At 40.3% G+C, this 18,279-nt stretch overlaps 1 protein-coding gene across 1 annotated transcript in view; it reads right to left on the reverse strand.

Moving 5' to 3' along the window:
- The window catches only part of LOC140199671 (inactive dipeptidyl peptidase 10-like), a 928,450-nt gene that overhangs the window by 55,968 nt on the left and 854,203 nt on the right, over positions 1-18,279 (reverse strand). The window contains exons 15-16 of the mRNA XM_072262134.1: positions 10,780-10,827; positions 7,174-7,295 (exon numbers count right to left, since the gene is read on the reverse strand). Coding sequence (XP_072118235.1) covers positions 7,174-7,295; positions 10,780-10,827 — 170 coding nt within the window. The remainder of the gene's footprint in view (positions 1-7,173; positions 7,296-10,779; positions 10,828-18,279) is intronic.

The raw sequence follows: 18,279 nt of genomic DNA on the forward strand, positions 1-18,279 counted from the left end.
AGGCTGTTGTAAATCTAGTCAAGAAGAAAAGAAAAGCTTACAAAAGATTCAAAAAACTAGGTAATGATAGGAATCTAGAAGATTATAAGGCTAGCAGGAAGGAGCTTAAGAATGAAATTAGGAGAGCCAGAAGGGGCCATGAGAAGGCCTTGGTGGACAGGATTAAGGAAAACCCCAAGGCATTCTACAAGTGTGTGAAGAGCAAGAGGATAAGACGTGAGAGAATAGGACCAATCAAGTGTGACAGTGGAAAAGTGTGTATGGAACCGGAGGAAATAGTGGAAGTACTTAATGAATACTTTGTTTCAGTATTTATTACAGAAAAGGATCTTGGCGATTGTAGGGATGACTTACAGTGGACTGAAAAGCTTGAGTATGTAAATATTAAGAAAAGGATGTACTGGAGCTTTTGGACAGCATCAGGTTGGATAAGTCACCGGGACTGGACGAGATGTAGCCCAGGCTATTGTAGGAAGCAAGGGAGGAGATTGCTGAGCCTCTGGTGATGATCTTTGCATCATCAATGGGGATGGGAGAGGTTCCGGAGGATTGGAGGGTTGCGAATGTTGTTCCCTTATTCAAGAAAGGGAGTAGGGATATCCCAGGAAATTATAGGCCAGTGAGTCTTACTTCAGTGGTTGGTAAGATGATGGAGAAGATCCTGAGAGGCAGGATTTATGAACACTTGGAGAGGCATAATATGATTAGGAATAGTCAGCATGGCTTTGTCAAAGGCAGGTTGTGCCTTACGAGCCTGATGGAATTTTTTGAGGATGTGACTAAGTACATTGATGAAGACAGAGCAGTAGATGTAGTGTATATGGATTTTAGCAAGGCATTTGATAAGGTACCCCTTGCAAGACTTATTGAGAAAATAAGGAGGCATGGGATCCAAGGGGACATTGCTTTGTGGATCCAGAACTGGCTTACCCACAGAAGGCAAAGAGTGGTTGTAGACGGGTCATATTCTGCATGGAGGCCAGTGACCAGTGGTGTGCCTCAGTGATCTGTTCTGGGACCCCTACTCTTTGTGATTTTTATGAATGAACTGGATGAGGAAATGGAGGGATGGGTTAGTAAATTTGTTGATGACACAAAGGTTGGGGGTGTTGTGGATAGTGTGGAGGACTGTCAGAGGTTAAGACGGAACATTGATAGGATGCAAAACTGAGCTGAGAAGTAGCAGATGGAGTTCAATCCGGATAAGTGTGAGGTGGGTCATTTTGGTAGGTCAAATATGATGGCAGAATATAGTATTAATGGTAAGACTCTTGGCAGTGTGGAGGATCAGAGGGATTTTGGCGTCCGAGTCCATAGGACACTCAAAGCTGCTACACAGGTTGACTCTGTGGTTAAGAAGGCATACAGCGCATTAGCCTTCATCAATCGTGGGATTGAGCTTAAGAGCCGAGAGGTAATGTTGCAGCTATATAGGAGCCTGGTCAGACCTTACTTGGAGTACTGTGCTCAATTCTGATTGCAGAAGAGATTTACAAGGATGTTGCCTGGATTGGGGAGCATGCCTTATGAGAATAGGTTGAGTGAACTCGGCCTTTTCTCCTTGGAGCGACGGAGGATGACAGGTGATTTTAGTAGAGGTGTACAAGATAATGAGAGGCATTGATCATGTAGATAGTCAGAGGCTTTTCCCCAAGGCTGAATTGGCTAGCACAAGAGGGCGTAGTTATAAGGTTCTTGGAAGCAGGTACAGAGGAGATGTCAGGGGTAAGCTTTTTTACACAGGGCGTGGTGAGGTGCATGGAATGGGTTGCCGGTGGCGGTAATGGAGGCAGAAACGATAGGGTCTTTTAAGAGACTCCTGTGTGGCCACATAGAGCTGAGAAAAATAGAGGGCTATGGGTAAACCCTAGGTAGTTCTAAGGTAGGGACATGTTCAGCACAGATTTGTGGGCCGAAAGGCCTGTATTGTGCTACATGTTTTCAATGTTTCTATGATTCTATGATATGACCATAAGACCATAAGGTATAGGAGCAGAATTAGGCCATTTGGTCCATCAAGTCTGCTCAGCAATTTCATCATGGGTGATCCAATTTTCCTCTCAGCCCCAATCTCCCACCTTCTCCCCTTATCTCTTCATGCCCTGACCAGTGAAGAATCTATCAACCTCTCTCTTAAATATACATAAAGACTTGGCCATTCAGCTGCCTGTAGTAAAGAATTCCACAGATTCATCACCTTCTGGCTAAAGAAATTCCTCCTCATCTCTGTTCTAAAAGGATGCCCCTCTGTTCTGAGGCTGTGTCCTCTAGTCTTAAACTCTCTCACCATAGGTTTCAGTGAGGTCACCCATCATTTTTCTGAATTCTAGTGAATACCAGGCCCAGAGCCGTCAGATGCTCTTCATATGACAAGTCATTCAATCCTGGGAAAAGATGGATACTTGGCCCTCACAGTCTACCTCACCATGATCTTGCACTTAGTCATTTACCCGCACTGCACTTTCTGGTAACTTTTATCCATAATTTTGCATTGTTATTGTTTTACCTTATGTGAGCTCAATACAGTATGTCATGACTTGATCTGTATGAATAGTATGCAATACAAGCTTTTCACTGTATCTCAGTATATGTGACAGCAATAAACCAGTACCAGTGATATAATTTGGCATGTTGTTATTTCAAATCAGAAAACCAATATAACTGTTATGCAGAAAATTAGAGCTAGGACTTTTTACTGTTGTGCTCTCAGAGGCAAGATATCTCCAACTTGAAGTAAAGTTTGATGAGAGTAATTTTTATGGATCGATTGATGTGACTAGTAGATTGGATAGAATTGTGCTACATGTAACAATTTATATCTTTCAATTTAGTTTGGTATATTTCAAGCTTATAGTGTCTCCTCTGCACAGATTGGATATCTACTTAAAGCAACAAACCTTTCAACCTCTATGTGGCCCTAAGTTTCTGATTGCCTGTCACTGAATGTCTCCTTCCCACTTCTACTCTGACCATTGGCAAACACCAAGCTCTTCTCATTAATATGATCCAAACATTGTTAACTGGTTCCAACCAGTCAGTATTTACCATGCCAAAGGCTGTGAAAGATATGACATCATTAATCCAGTCACAGTATTTCTATCTCTATCTCTAGGGGGGGAGAGGGAGAGATGGAGGGGGAGAGAGGAGGAGCAGGAGGAAGGAGGAGGAGGAGGAGGGAGAGAGAGAGGGAGAGGGATGGGGAGGGGGAGGGGAGAGGGAGAGAGGGAGAGTGTTTGTTGGTCTTCGGGTAGGGCACCCAGACAAGCATCATGGCAGATTATAACACTGAAACAGCAAGCTGTTGGTCTCCCCTCTCGTTGTGGCAGGAGCGATATCTCTCTCTCCCTTGCTTGTGTGAGAGAGAGAGAGAGAGAGAGAGAGTCTGTTTGAGATGTCGAAGTGTTGGGATGGACAGTAGTTTTGTTGGACTCTAGATCATGGTCTCTGAGGGCTTTGCTGTTGCTTGCATAGTGGGTGGTGGGGATTGATGCTTTTGCTGAAGCAGATAGGGATGGGTGTGTGGGGATTGATGCTTTTACCAGAGTAGATAGGGGTCGGTGTGTGGGGAGGGTAGATGCTTTTCCTGGAGCAGATAGGGGTCGGTGTGTGGGGAGTGTAGATGCTTTCCCTGGAGCAGATAGGGGTCGGTGTGTGGGGAGGGTAGATGCTTTTGCTGGAGCAGATAGGGGTCGGTGTGTGGGGAGGGTAGATGCTTTTGCTGCTACTTGTGCATCGGAAGGTGGAGGGATGGTTTTGACATTTTCCGTCAATCATTCTGTTTTGTGGATGTCTGTAAAAAGTAAGCGTTTCAGGTTGTGTATGGTATACATTCTCTGATATTAGATTGAACCATTGGACTATTTTCTAAACAGGGAGAAAATTCAGAAATCAGAGGTGCAAAGAGACTTGGGAGTCCTTGTGCAGGATTTCCTACAGGTTAACTTGCAGATTGAGTTGGTGATAAGTAAAGCAAATGCAATTTTGGCATTCATTTTAAGAGGACTAGAATATAAAAACAAGGATGTGATGCTGAGGGTTTGTCAGATATTGGTCAGACAACTCAGCAATGATGGAATGGCAGAACAGACCCAATGGGCTGAGTGGCCTAACTCTGCTTCTTATCTAAGAAAAGATGCGCTGGCATTGGAGAGGGTGAGTCTTGAACCAGAGGGCACAGCTTCAGAAAAGAGGGACATCCATTTCTGGTAGAATAAGAAGACAAGGAATTTCCTTCTCCAGAAGGTGGTAAATCTATGGAATTCAGTGCCACGGATGGCTGTGGAGGCCAAATCACTGGGTATATTTAAAGTGGTGGTTGACAGGTTCGTGATTAGTCAGAGAATCAAGGTTACAGGAGAAGAGAGGCGAATGGAGTTGAGAAGGTAAAGTAAATCAGCAATGATGGAATGGCAGAACAGACCCAATGGGCTGAGTGGCCTAACTCTGCTTCTACATTTTATAGTGTTGTTGTCTCGTTGAATGTAACCCTTTTATAAAGCATGTACCACACATTCCACAAGTATTACTTTCATGGAAAGCGAAACCCAAGATCTCTTAAAGATACAAAGAGCATTGCAAATGATAGCAATGAGATATTAATTAGTCATGAGTTCTTGCATGCATGATTAGTTCAAGCTCATAGGACTAGATGTTTCAATCCCTTTGATAAGCAGATCCTAACTCGGGTCATAGCATAGAGAACTAAAGCATAGCATAAACCAAATGGCCTCATTTATTACACAGAAGCAAAATATTGCCAATGCCAGAATTCTGAAACAGTACCTAAAAATACAGAAAAAACTTCTGCAAGGAGAAAGCCCTTTCTTTGACAGAGAACTAGTTAACTTTCCAAGTTGATGACAATTGAAAACAATTACAAAATTATGAATCATCTCGGAAGACTAAACTTAAAGCACTAATGTCTCTACCTTGGGAGACTTCTACATTATTCAGTGTGATGATGCACTTCAAACTGAAGCACTTCCACTTCCATCAATTGTTACATTGGTCGTTGTGATAAATTATGTAAACTAAACCATCAGCCTTATTGAACTAATGGATCCTTATTCAGAGTGCAGGAAGTGAAGTATATAGAAATTAATTTCCCAAGCATCAGTTCCTACATTGCCATTATAGATGTAGATTAATATCATCCTTTTACTGTATAGATATCTAAGGAATCTGTACACATATCTTGTAAGTTTTATGTTTCCTTGAATAATATTTCAGTTGAACACAGATTTATAAAATCCCAAGAGCAGCAATTACTTCAAAACAAACTAAATTTGATGAGAGGCGGGCTAAGTGAGGGAGTGTCACACTGTATGAATCAACAGAGTCAACAAACTCATTCGTAAGGCCAGTGTTGTTGTGGGGATGGAACTGGACTCTCTGGCGGTGGTGTCTGAAAAGAGGATGCTGTCCAAGTTGCATGCCATCTTGGACAAAGTCTCCCATCCACTACATAATGTACTGGGTGGGCACAGGAGTACACTCAGCCAGAGACTCATTCCACTGAGATGCAACACAGAGCGTCACAGGAAGTCATTCCCGCCTGTGGCCATCAAACCTTACAACTCCTCCCTTGGAGGCTCAGGCACCCTGAGCCAATAAGCTGGTCCTGGACTTATTTCCTGGCATAATTTACATATTACTATTTAATTCTTTATGGTTTTATTACTATTTAATTATTTATGGTACAACTGTAACGAAAACCAATTTCCCTCGGGATCAATAAAGTATGACTATGACACACTTCCAACTAACTGAGTTCCACATCAAAAATGTATGTTTAATCCTTTATTACAAATCAACAATAAGGTCACTCAACTATTCTGTAATTCATGTGAAACAAAAATGAGTGAGATGAGCGTAATCTGCAAAATCTCTTGTGTTTATTTTTTCATTTCCATAGATGCTGCCTGACCTGCTGAGTTCCTCCAGCATTTTGTGTGTGTTGCTCTGAATTTTCAGTATCTGCGGAATCTCTTGTGTTCGTTAAATCCTACCCCTTAAGAGAGAATCTATCATTCCTGATCCATCATTAAGAAATAATCTTAACCATACATGCAAAAGAAATGGTTCTGCTAAAAGATTGGGAACTTGAAATATTAACTTTGCTTTAAATGGGCATTCCTTTGTATATTACTCATTCATAATCCAAAAGGAATGAAAGTAGCTGAACCCTACCAAGTGGACTTCCAAAGTTAAAGTTGAAAGATTAGTTTTATTTGTCACATGTACGTCGAAACATACAGTTAAATGCACTGTTTTGTTTATCGTCAACAACTGCTCTAGTGGGCGGATCACAAGTGCCAACTCACAGGAGTCTGCTCCTGTATTTGCCAGAGTTTAGAAAAATGAGAGGGGATCTCACTGAAACCTATCGTATATTGAAAGGTCTAGCTAGAATGGATATGGAGAGAATGTATCTTGTTGTTGGGGAGTCTGGGACTAGAATGGAAGGATGTCCTTTAGAACAGAGGTGAGGACTAATTTCCTTAGCCAGTTTTCATTGAATTCATTGTGGCAGATAGATGTGGAGGCCAGGTCGTTGGGTATATTTAAAGCAGAAGTTGATAGGCTCTTGATGAGCAAGGGCAACAAGGGTTATTGGGAGAAGGCAGGAGAATGGGGTTGAGGGGGATAATAAATCAGTCATGATGGAATGATAGAGCAGATTTGATGGGTCGAATGGCCTAATTATGCTCTTGTGCCTTATGATCACCATGCCTCCAGTGCCAACAACCTGTACACCTTTGGAATGTGGGTGCAAACCAGAGCACTTGGAGGAAACCCATGCGGTCACTGGGAGAACACACAAATTCCTTACCGACTGCGGTGGGAATCGAACCCTGAATGGTTATTGCTGTTGCTGTAAAGCAATTGCACTAGCCTCTATACTGCCATGCCACCTGCACTAACTGGATATGAAATCACCCAAAACTTTAACGGTAAGCTGGCAACCAATACAATGGTTGTATAGACTAATGGAGTTCCTATCGTTAAATCAATGCACATGAAATTTCACCCACGATAGGCAAAAAAGTTTCTCTTGAATAAATCACAAACAGCATTTTCCTTGCTTGCAACAGCTGAATCAGGACGTCTCAAATATGGAAAGAATAGTAACCAATTGCTCTTATTGTACTTCTCAACAAACTTCAAGCTTACCCTCACAGTGCAGAATGAAGTGCTCATTATTGGGACTGAAATAGGCGCTGAAGTAGGTGCAGTTCTCTCTCTGGAAATTACAGGAAAGACACTGGCGGTGAAATGATCCTGCAGTGTGAACACTGTTTAACAGAACAATAAAGAAGCAAGTTTAGAACAGAAACAATGAACTTATTTTGTACTGATGATCTGTGACTGAAAAACGGATGCAAATTAAATTTGATATTGAACCAGGTATTACCCCAACAAAGTGGCGGGGTGGAGATACAGTACGTCTCTACCAAAGGAGGTGTAAGGCACTCCTTCCCTCCACTAGACTGCAGGGCACCCTTGGGTAAGGTGTAGCACCTGCTTAGCCCCTTGATCAGGGTCACATGAAGCCATGGAAGCAGGTGATGGATGGTCGTATGAGCAACTGGTGCATATCACAAGTCCTGGTTACGTGACCACTGACGCCAGGGACACAGTCTCCGAAGAGGATCGATAATGGCTGTTTTGTAAAGACACTGCCCAGAAGAAGGCAATGGCAAACCAATTCTGCAGAAATATTTGACAAGAACATTGATGGAGATGGAAAGATCATGATCGCCCATGTCAGACATGGCACGTAACAAATGAACAATTACCCCAATGAGCATAATGCTGAGAATCTGAAATAGCAACTCGTGCCTGGAACACGGGAAACCTGGGTAGCGAGATAAAGTTGCATTTGAATTTTCAGTTTGATTAAGTACTTTTGGAACCAGAGGAAATTACAGATGATCCAAAGTCCAAATGAACAGGAGAGGTCAATAAACAGAATGGCTCACATTTAGATGCCAGTTTGAGATAGTTTGAGATAACAGTTTATTGAAAGAAATACTTGCAATCGTTCAACACCTGTTGTAACCTATGGATATCCAAAGCAGGCTGTGATGTTTTTTGTAGTGTTCCCACTGTTGTAATGCAAGATACGCAACAGCCATTCTCAACATAGTAAATTCCCACAAGAATCAACAGCATTATGATGAAACAATTAGTTTAGGTAATATTGATTGAGATTAAATACTGGTCCCATATTCACCTGGTGTGCTTCAAAGTATTACCATGGGACTATTTACGTACATCTAACTCAATTGTACATCTTTAAAAAAATGGTGATATAGAATAGTACAGCACAGGAGCAGGCCATTCAGCCCACAGTTTTGTGCTGAACCAACTAAAAAGGAAATCAAAAACACCCAAACACCAATCCCTCCTACCTACACCATGTAAATATCCCTCCATTTTCCTTACATCCATGTGCCTATCTAAACCTCTCTTAAAAATCTCTGATATATTTGCCCCTACCATCATGTCAGGCAGCACATTCCAGGCATCCACGACTCTCTGAGTAAAAAATTTTCTTGATAACACATGCCACTGAATCAGGAAGCATCCTGGTAGACCTCTTCTGCACCCTCTCCAAGGCTTCAACATCTTTCCTATAGTGCAGCAAACAACACTATCTCTGACAGTGTAGTACTTAGTGCTAAGCTAATGAAACCAGAAAAGCTTGAGATTCCAACTTCCAGAGAGAGTGCCAATAACTCCAGCAGAATACTGGAGAAAGGGAGATGTTGGAAATAATTCGGAAAATGTGACTCTCGGATGGTTGATGATCGGGTTGAGATGTTCTCCGATCTTGGGAATTTACTTGCAAACGTTACATCACCACGTGAAGAGACACTGTCAGCGCATTGTTGGTTGTGGGAGAATTACTGAGATACTGAACTCCAATGATGTGGAAGTAGGAAAAAGCAGATTATGGCCCATGAACAGACCATGAGTTTGCTATGTACTGATTCATTTCTCCCAACTCAATTCTTTCTAATAAACACGGTGTCTAACATTCCCACATTTGCATCCTTTGTCCTAATTTTAAGTTTTTTTTTATCAAGGATCTTTGCAGTTAAAGAATACTGCACAGACAGAGGGAAGTGGAATATGCATTTTAACTTTTAAGTTACAGCACAAAATTGGTCTGAGTTTAAAATCAGACATCGCAACTCCTTTTGTGAGAGACGGAAGTCCATTTAATTCTGATATAGTTTTCACAGCTTTTGAATAGATTCACCGCTGATTATCTACTCTCATCTTGGATTCAGAGAGCCAGCTTTCCATTTTATCGGATGTGGGCAATGTAAGAGATTTGACTGGATGCCTGGCATATTGTACATGAAGTATTCGTTCACAATGCCAACTCTGTTTTCCTACATTGGATTTAAAATTGAATTGGAACTCAAGATTGAGACTTGATAGTGTTCTACAAGGTGTGATACTTTATTCAAAATATAAAATTAATTATTTTGCATCAGATTGAAATGAGGAAAGAGTGCAGAGAACATTTACAAGGGTGTTCCCAGGACTGGAGGACCTGAAATTGAATAAGTTAGGAGTTTTATACTTTATAGTCACCAAACAATTGACACTAGAACGTACAATTATCACAGCGATATTTGATTCTGCGCTTCCTGCTCCCTGGATTACAAATATTAAATATTTAAAATAGTAAAAATTAGTAAATATTAAAAATTTAAATTATAGATCATAAATAGAAAATAGAAAAATAGAAAAATAGGAACTCAGGTAGTGCAAAAATACCGAGAGGCAGGTCTGGATATTTGGAGGGTACGGCCCAGATCTGGGTTAGGATCCGTTCAGCAGTCTTATCACAGTTGGAAAGAAGCTGTTCCTAAATCTGGTCGTACGAGTCTTCAAGCTCCTGAACCTTCTCCCGGAGTGAAGAGGGCCGAAAAGTGTGTTGGCTGGCTGGGTTGTGTCCTTGATTATCCTGGCAGCACTGCTCTGACAGCATGCGGTGTAAACTGAGTCCACGGAAGGTTTATTCCTTGGAATGTAGAAGATTCAGGGGTGATTTGATAGAGGTATACAAAATTATGAGGGGTATAGATATAGTAACTTCTTCACTCACAGGGCTGTAAGAGTGTGGAACAAACTGCCAACACAAGTGGTGCATGCGAGTTTGATTTCAACATTTAAGAGAAGCTTAGATAGGTACATGGATGGCAGGGGTATGGAGGAATATGGTCCCCATGCAGGTCAATGGGAGTAGACAGTTTAAATAGTTTAAGTATTAATTTATCTACTTTTTTGTGATTATGCACTGTTCTCTATTGTTAGTTTAACATAACCTTCCTCGAGGAAATTTCTCCTTCCCAGTTAACCATTCCTTCAGTTGTATTATTTGTTGTAAATTGCAGTTTCAGACACACATGCATAACATTAGATACAGTATCATTTAACTTGTATTTGTGCATTTGAGAAATGTCACTGATTTGTTTGTGCATCTACTTTGATCTGCACATTTAATTTCATTAAATAAAATGAAATTAGCTAACTCTGTAAAAAAAAATTAAAGAGGCAAGTTAAATGAAGACCCTTTCACCAAGTTTAAAACTGGTGCCCAGAGAGAGATGATATTTCATTAGCAAAGTCCATGAGTTCAAAGATTTTTGCCTTCTTGTTTTTCAAAATGATTACACTTTGCACTCATTTAATTGTCATACCATATTGGAAACAATTTTTTTTATTTAAACAGGTATGATATGACTGAATTCTGCTCACCTGTACAACTGTCTTGATCTTGGGGAATCTTCTGTACTCAGAAAGTATCTAGTGGATGAGATTGGAGAGGCAAATCATCAGATGACAAAAATATATTAGCACTTTTTTGTTTAAACCAACAGATTTGCTTAACATAATAATTTTCCTTGACAAAACTATGTTTAGAATCATCTTTATTTGGCCAGGTTAAGTTTATTGTGCAGACAATGCTTTGCTAAGTGACGTATTTCACATATTGTGAAGGGGATGGGGAAACAACTCACAACCTTGCATTGATGCAATAGCTCTCTGATGATCCAAAGTACACCAATAGATTACTGTACTAGTGAAATAGTCACTCACGCTATGTATGAAAATATGGATAATAATTTTCTGGCTACATTAGCATTTTGAGATAAAATGGTCACAGAACACTAAAGTATGGAAACAGGCACCTTGGCCCACTAGTCCATGCTGATCCAGTAATCTGCCTACTCCCATCGACCTGCACCCAGACCATAGCCTTCCATATCCCTCTCAACCACATCATCATCATCAGGTGCCATGCCCAGTTTGAGTTTTGACTGCCATGGCCCACACACTCCTGTTTCAGGTCAAGTGGATCAATTCATTGGTATTCATTTCCAGTTCGCTGGCTGCTGTCTCCATCATCACTTGTCTTTGTCTTCCTCTTGCTTTCTTCCCTTCAATCTTTCCCATGATTACTGTGCATTCTAACTCATCTTTCCTAATCACATGTCCAATGAAGTTACGTTGCCTTTTCATGATCTCATACATTGTTTCTCTTTTTGTGCTTGCTCTGTTCATGACATCCTCATTAGATAATCGTTTCATCCATGATATTCTTTGCATCCTCCTTAAAAACCACATCTCTGCTGCTACAATTCGTTTCCTCATGTTACTAGATATTGTCCAACATTCTGAGTCATATAACATAACTAGACAAACGTATCATTTCAGTACTCTGAGGCGGGTTGTCATGTCTAGTTTAGTATTGGTCAGTATACTCTTCATTCTCGTAAAGGTGTCTTTTGCCATCCCTGTTCTTCTTTTGATGTCCATGTCGCACCTGCCATCTGATGTCACCCAGCTTCCTAAGCAGCAAAAGTTTTGTACTTGTTTTATGTCTTCCCCATTTATTCTCAGCCTGCAGATAGGATTCTCCTTCTTTTTGGATATCACCATACATTCTGTCTTTTTGCAACTGATAGATAGACCCATTTTTGCACTTTCTTGAACAATTATATCAATTAAGTTTTGTAGTTCTTCCTCCATACTTGCAATTAACACAGTGTCATCTGCATATCTGAAATCATTGATGTTTTTACCACCAACTTTGATTCCCAAGATGTCTCTTATTTTTTGTAATATTGTTTCACTGTACACATTAAATAAATCAGAGGAGAAAACACACCCTTGTCTAACGCCCCTCTTGATTTTCGTAACTGACTCACTTCTCCATCTATTCTTACAGCGGCAGTTTATTCCCAGTACGGATTTCTGAATAGGCGGAGGTCTTTCGAATCTAGATCTAGAGTTTTCTGTAATATTGCAAATAACTTATTGTGCTTCACTTTATCAAATGCTTTTGTGTAGTCGATAAAACAAACAAATCTTTGTGCACTTGAATAGCTCGTTCTGATAGTATCCTTACATCAATATTGCGTTTCCTGTACCTTTGTCTTTCACCAAACCACATTGTTCTTTGCCTATTTCAGCTTGTATCTTACTTTTAGCTCTTCTTATCAAAATTTTTAGAAGTATCTTGGTGATATGACTCATTAAACTTATGGTCCTATGTAATTCACATTCTATTGCTCCAGGTTTCTTAGGAAGAGTGATAAATACAGATTTTTTCATCTCTTCTGGTATTATTCTAGTCTCATAAATTTCATTGATTAAATCAGTAAGCTTTTCAATTCCATAATCTTCAAGGGCGAGAATTTGTTCTATTACTAATTCATCAGGACCTGTTGCCTTTCCTTTCTTCATCTTATTTATTGCATTACAAACTTCAGATTTTAAAATACTTGGACCTTCAATGTTTTTTTTAATTTCTGGTTTTTTGCCTCGATCATCTTCAAACAATTCCTGAATACACTCAGTCCATCTGTTCATAATCTCATCTTCTTCCATGATAATGGTACCGTCCTTTGCTTTCAAACATCCACCTGAAGAACAGAGGAGCTTTTTACCAGAGATATTCTTGATTTGTTGATGTAACCTTTTAGGATCAGTAATAGAGATTCTTTCTAGTTGCTCACATTCCTGGTGTAACCATTCTTCTTTGGCTTTTTGACATAAGCTTTTAACTTTTTTATCTAAGGACTTACATTCTATAGGATTTGCTTTCTTCCATCTCCTTTCTTCCATTAGATTTTTGATTTCATCTGTCATCCATTTATTCTTTCTTTTTTCTCTTTTAGGAATCACTGACTTTGCTGATTCTACCAAGGTATTCTTTAATTCCATTCTACATGGTTGCTATCATCTTCAACAGATTCTATTTCTAGACTTTGAAATTTATTCCTTACTTCAATTGTAAATACTTGTCTTAAGTTTTCTTCTTTAATTAATTGCAAGTAGTCAAGGGATTGTTCAGGTTTTTGCTTCTTTAGATTTTTAAGTTTTACTTTTACATGACATACTACTGGGTTATGGTCACTATTACAGTCTGCACCTGGATATGTTTTGTATTGAGTCACTGAGTTTCTAAATCTTTGGTTTATAGTAATAAAGTCAATTTGATTTCTAGTATTATCACCTGGACTTTTCCAGGTCCACAAGCGTCTTGGATGGTTTTTAAAGTAGGTATTCATAATGACCTGATTATTCATCTTGCACCATTCTACCCATTTCTCACCTCTTTTATTTCTTTGCCCTAGTCCAAATTTTCCTGTGGTATTTCCATCAGCACTTTGTCCTACTTTAGCATTTAGATTTCCCATGACAATAACAATATCTTGAGATTTGCATCCATTCTTTACTTGTTCAAGCTCTTCATAGAATTTATCTATATCTTCATTTGTTCCATCTATTGTTGGTGCATATACCTGTATAATTGTTAAATCAAATGGTTGTCCTCTGAATCTAACAAGGAGCACTCTTTCTGATATTGCCCAATGTCCTAAAACACTTTTTGCCATATTTTCGTCCATAAGAATTCCTACTCCATTAGTATGGGATGTTCCACAAGAATAAATTAGTGTTTTATTTCTATTCTGACATGTTCCAGCACCTATCCAACAAACTTCGCTAATTCCCATGATGTTAATCTTTAGTCTTTCCATTTCATTTATCACATTGTCCAATGTTCCTGCTTGATACAGGGTTATTACATTCCAAGTGGCAATAATTTTCTTTTGTGCTACCTGAATTTTATGACCACTAGCTTGATGATGGTCAGGGATCCCCTGCTGCCTAGAATCAACCCTACTGAGCGAAGTATCTTCAGAGATGCCTTGATGATCCTCCTGACGCTGTTGTTTTGTGATACATTTTGTGAGTTTGACCATGGTTTTCTTAGCAACTTGCACAACGGTGGTTTGCTATTGCCTACCGTTGGGCGAACTAAAGAAATTGCCATTTCCCTTCCCAAATGTTCATCCGCCTATACTATAACCATTGACATTTGAGGTCCTAGCTCAACCACCTTCTCCGTCATAAGTTCAGTTACTGATTCTGCCAGATCCACCGTTGGCTTTCGCTCGTATCCTGAGCAGGAACCCTTGCAGGTGCTACCGTTCCGGGTCAGAGCGGCCCTGGAAGCAATGAATGACTAAGGGGTAACTCCACTTTCTCCAAAGCTCTGAAAGTCCCCAATCAGAGCCACATCACCGGTTGCAGTTTAGAGTCATACCCAGGACTGCTCAACCACATACCTGTCTAAATTACTCTTAAATGTTGAACTCAACCCTGCATCCACAACTTTTGCTGGCCGCTTGTTCGACACTCTCACCACCCTGAGTGAGGAAGTTGGCCCTTGTTTTCCTTAAATATTTTCCTAAATATTTCACCTTTCACCCTTAACCTATGACCTTTAGTTGTAGTCTTACCCAACCTCAGTGGTAAAAAGCCCGAGTGCATTTACCCTGTCTATACCCCTCAGGATTTTGTATACCTCTATCAAATCTCCCCTCAAAGTTCTACGTTCTAGGGAATAAAGTCCAAACCTATTCAACCTTTCCCTTTAACTCAGGTCCTCAAGACCTGGCAACATCCTTGTAAATTTTCTCTGTACTCTTTCAATCTTATTTACATGTTTCCTGTGGGTAGATGACCAAAACTACACAATACTCCGAATTAGGCCTCACCAATGTCTTATACAACTTCAACATAACATCCCATATTCTGTACTCAATACATTGATTTATGAGGGCCAATATATCAAAAGCTTTCTTTTGGCGCACTGGCCCCCTTCAAGTTATATGTTATTATTGAAAGTACTTGCTGTCCTCCAATGATCTGACATCCCATCTGAGTCAGAAAATACTTAAAGAATTTGCATCAGTCCCAGCAATCTCCTTCCTTGCCCCCTGTCATAGCCTGAGAGACACACAAACAAGCTTTTCCACACCTAAACCTACTAAATCATGTCACTCCTCCTCATTTTCAATGCTTATTTGCTCTACAATTCCAACATTGCTCCCCATAAACTTTTGAACAACAATGTTCATCTCCATAGTGATATGGATATGCAGTGGCATGCAAAGGTTTGGGCACCCCCGGTCAAAATTTCTGTTACTGCGAATAGCTCAGTGAGTAAAAGATGACCTGATTTACAAAAGGCATAAAGTTAAAGATGACACATTTGTTTAATATTTTAAGCAAGAAAACTTTTTTATTTCGTCTTATACAGTTTCAAAAAAACAAAAAAGGGAAAGGGCCTGAAGGAAAAGTTTGGGCACCCTGCATGGTCAGTACTTAGTAACACCCCCTTTGGCAAGTATCACAGCTTGTAAACACTTTCTGTAGCCAGCTAAGAGTCTTTCAATTCTTGTCTGGGGGATTTTCGTCCATTCTTCCTTGCAATAGGCTTCTAGTTCTGTGAGATTCTTGGGCTGTCTTGCATGCACTGCTCTTTTGAGGTCTATCCACAGATTTTTGATGATGTTTAGGTCGGGGGACTGTGAGGACCATGGCAAAACCTTCAGCTTGCGCCTCTTGAGGTAGTCCATTGTGGACTTTGAGGTGTGTTTAGGATCATTGTCCTGTTGTAGAAGCCATCCTCTTTTCATCTTCAGTTTTTTTACAGACGGTGTGATGGTATTTAAATGAATTCATTCTTCCCTCTACCAGTGAAATGTTCCTTGTGCTACTGGCTGCAACACAAGCACAGAGCATGATTGATCCACCCCCGTGCAATTCGGCACATTTTTTTCTCCAAACATACCTTTGCTCATTGCGGCCAAAAAGTTCTATTTTAACTTCATCAGTCCACAGGACTTGTTTCCAAAATACATCAGGCTTGTTTAGATGTTCCTTTGCAAACCTGTGATGCTGAATTTTATGGTGAGGATGCAGGAAAGGTTTTCTTCTGATGACTCTTGCATGAAGACCATACTTGTGCAGGTATCGCTGCACAATAGAACAGTGCACCACCACTCCAGAGGCTGCTAAATCTTCCTGAAGGTCTTTTGTAGTCAAACAGGGGTTTTGATTTGCCTTTCTATCAATCCTACAAGCAGTTCTCTTGGAAAGTTTTCTTGGTCTTCCAGACCTCAGCTTGATCTCCACCATTCCTGTTAACTGCCATTTCTTAATTACATTACAAACTGAGGAAACAGCTACCTGAAAATGCTTTGCTATCTTCTTATAGCCTTCTCCTGCTTTGTGGGCATCATTTATTTTAATTTTCAGAGTGCTAGGCAGCTGCTTAGAAGACCATGGCTGCTGATTGTTGGGACAAGTTTTGAAGAGTCAGGGTATTTATAAAGCTTTGAAATTTGCATCACCTGGCCTTTCCTAATGATGACTGTGAACAAGCCATAGCCTTAACAAGCTAATTAAGGTCTGAGACCTTGGTAAAAGTTATCTGAGAACTCAAATCTCTTGGGGTGCCCAAACTTTTGTATGGTGCTCCTTTCCTTTAAAATTTTCCTCTAAAATTGTACAAAACAAAAAAACACTAATCTTGCTTAAAGTATTGAAAAGAATGTTTCATCTTTAACTTAATGACTTTTGGAGATCAGTTCATCTTCTACTCACTTAACTATTCATAGTAACAAAAATTTTGACCAGGGGTGCCCAAAACTTTTTGCATGTCACTGTACATTGAAAACCCATGCCCTTAATGTTCTTAGCTCCATATGCAGATTGTCAATTTGGTCCCTAATGGGTGTCCCACCTTTTCCTGATTATTCTTTCCCTGTATTGTTTGGGATAACTAACCACAGATGTTTGAGGAGGCCAAGTTGTTGAATACATTTAGATGGACATATAGGTCTCTAGATATAAATGGTATTAAGGTGTATGTGTTGAAATAGGTAGATAACCACAATTGTTTTGAACATCAGAGCTGGCTTAAAGGGTTAAATGACCCACTACTGCTTTTGGTATTAGTATTGGTTTATTATTGTCGACTGTATCAAGATACAGTGAAAAGCTTGTCTTGCATAGAGTTCATACAGATCAAGTCATTACACAGTGCATTAAGATGAAGCCTCCGTCACTCAGGGTTGACTATGGATGTTGTGTCCTAGCTATCTAGATATGCCAACCAAAACAGCACGAGAGATATGCAAGCCAGAGCAGTACGATATGGAGAGCAAATTGTTCCCCGTGTAGCAAGCTCCCCCTCTTCATGCATCTGATCAGCCCAAAGGAACAGCAGAGACTAATGCAGTTTGGCACCGGCAGCATCACAGGAGTTGCCAGTCAGTGTTGAACTCAACATAGGGGGACCTTAGGGACTCTAGCTCCAGATTTTTTCTAAATACATTGAAGGACAATTTTTTACATGTCTAATCAGTTAAATCTCGGGGTTTACTCCTGATGCCTTCTGCTTGAGTGGGTATAGCCACAAGGCAGTGGAGATTTGAGATCAGAGTTTTCCTTCTCCTCGATGAGCGGCCAACCATGGCTGACGAGCCCCATCTGCCCAAAGCAAATAGTTTGAAGGCGCCAGTAACCTGCCTTTGCCCCTTCTCCTGTCAGTGGAAACGGTTCTGCCGGGCTAAGTAGCTAAGCCACACGTAAAGGCTTCTCCTGGCTATGACACCATTTGTTGAGGTAGAAGAAGGTAACAATGCAGAATAAACCGTAAAAACTACCAAAAAAGTGCAGTGCAGGTAAACAATGAAGTGCAAGATCACAATGAGGTAGATTTTGAGGCCAAGAGTTCATATTTTCATACAAGAGCTCTTGTTCAAGAATCTGAACACAGAATGGTAGAAGCAGTCATCGAGCCTGGTGTGACGTGCTTTTCGGCTTTTGCATCTTCTGCCCAATGGAAGAGGGAAGACGAGAGAGTGTCTGGCACGGTGGCATCTTTGATTATGC

This window comes from Mobula birostris, chromosome 6 (genome assembly GCF_030028105.1).
Source record: "Mobula birostris isolate sMobBir1 chromosome 6, sMobBir1.hap1, whole genome shotgun sequence".
In the NCBI taxonomy this organism is placed as follows: domain Eukaryota; kingdom Metazoa; phylum Chordata; class Chondrichthyes; order Myliobatiformes; family Myliobatidae; genus Mobula; species Mobula birostris.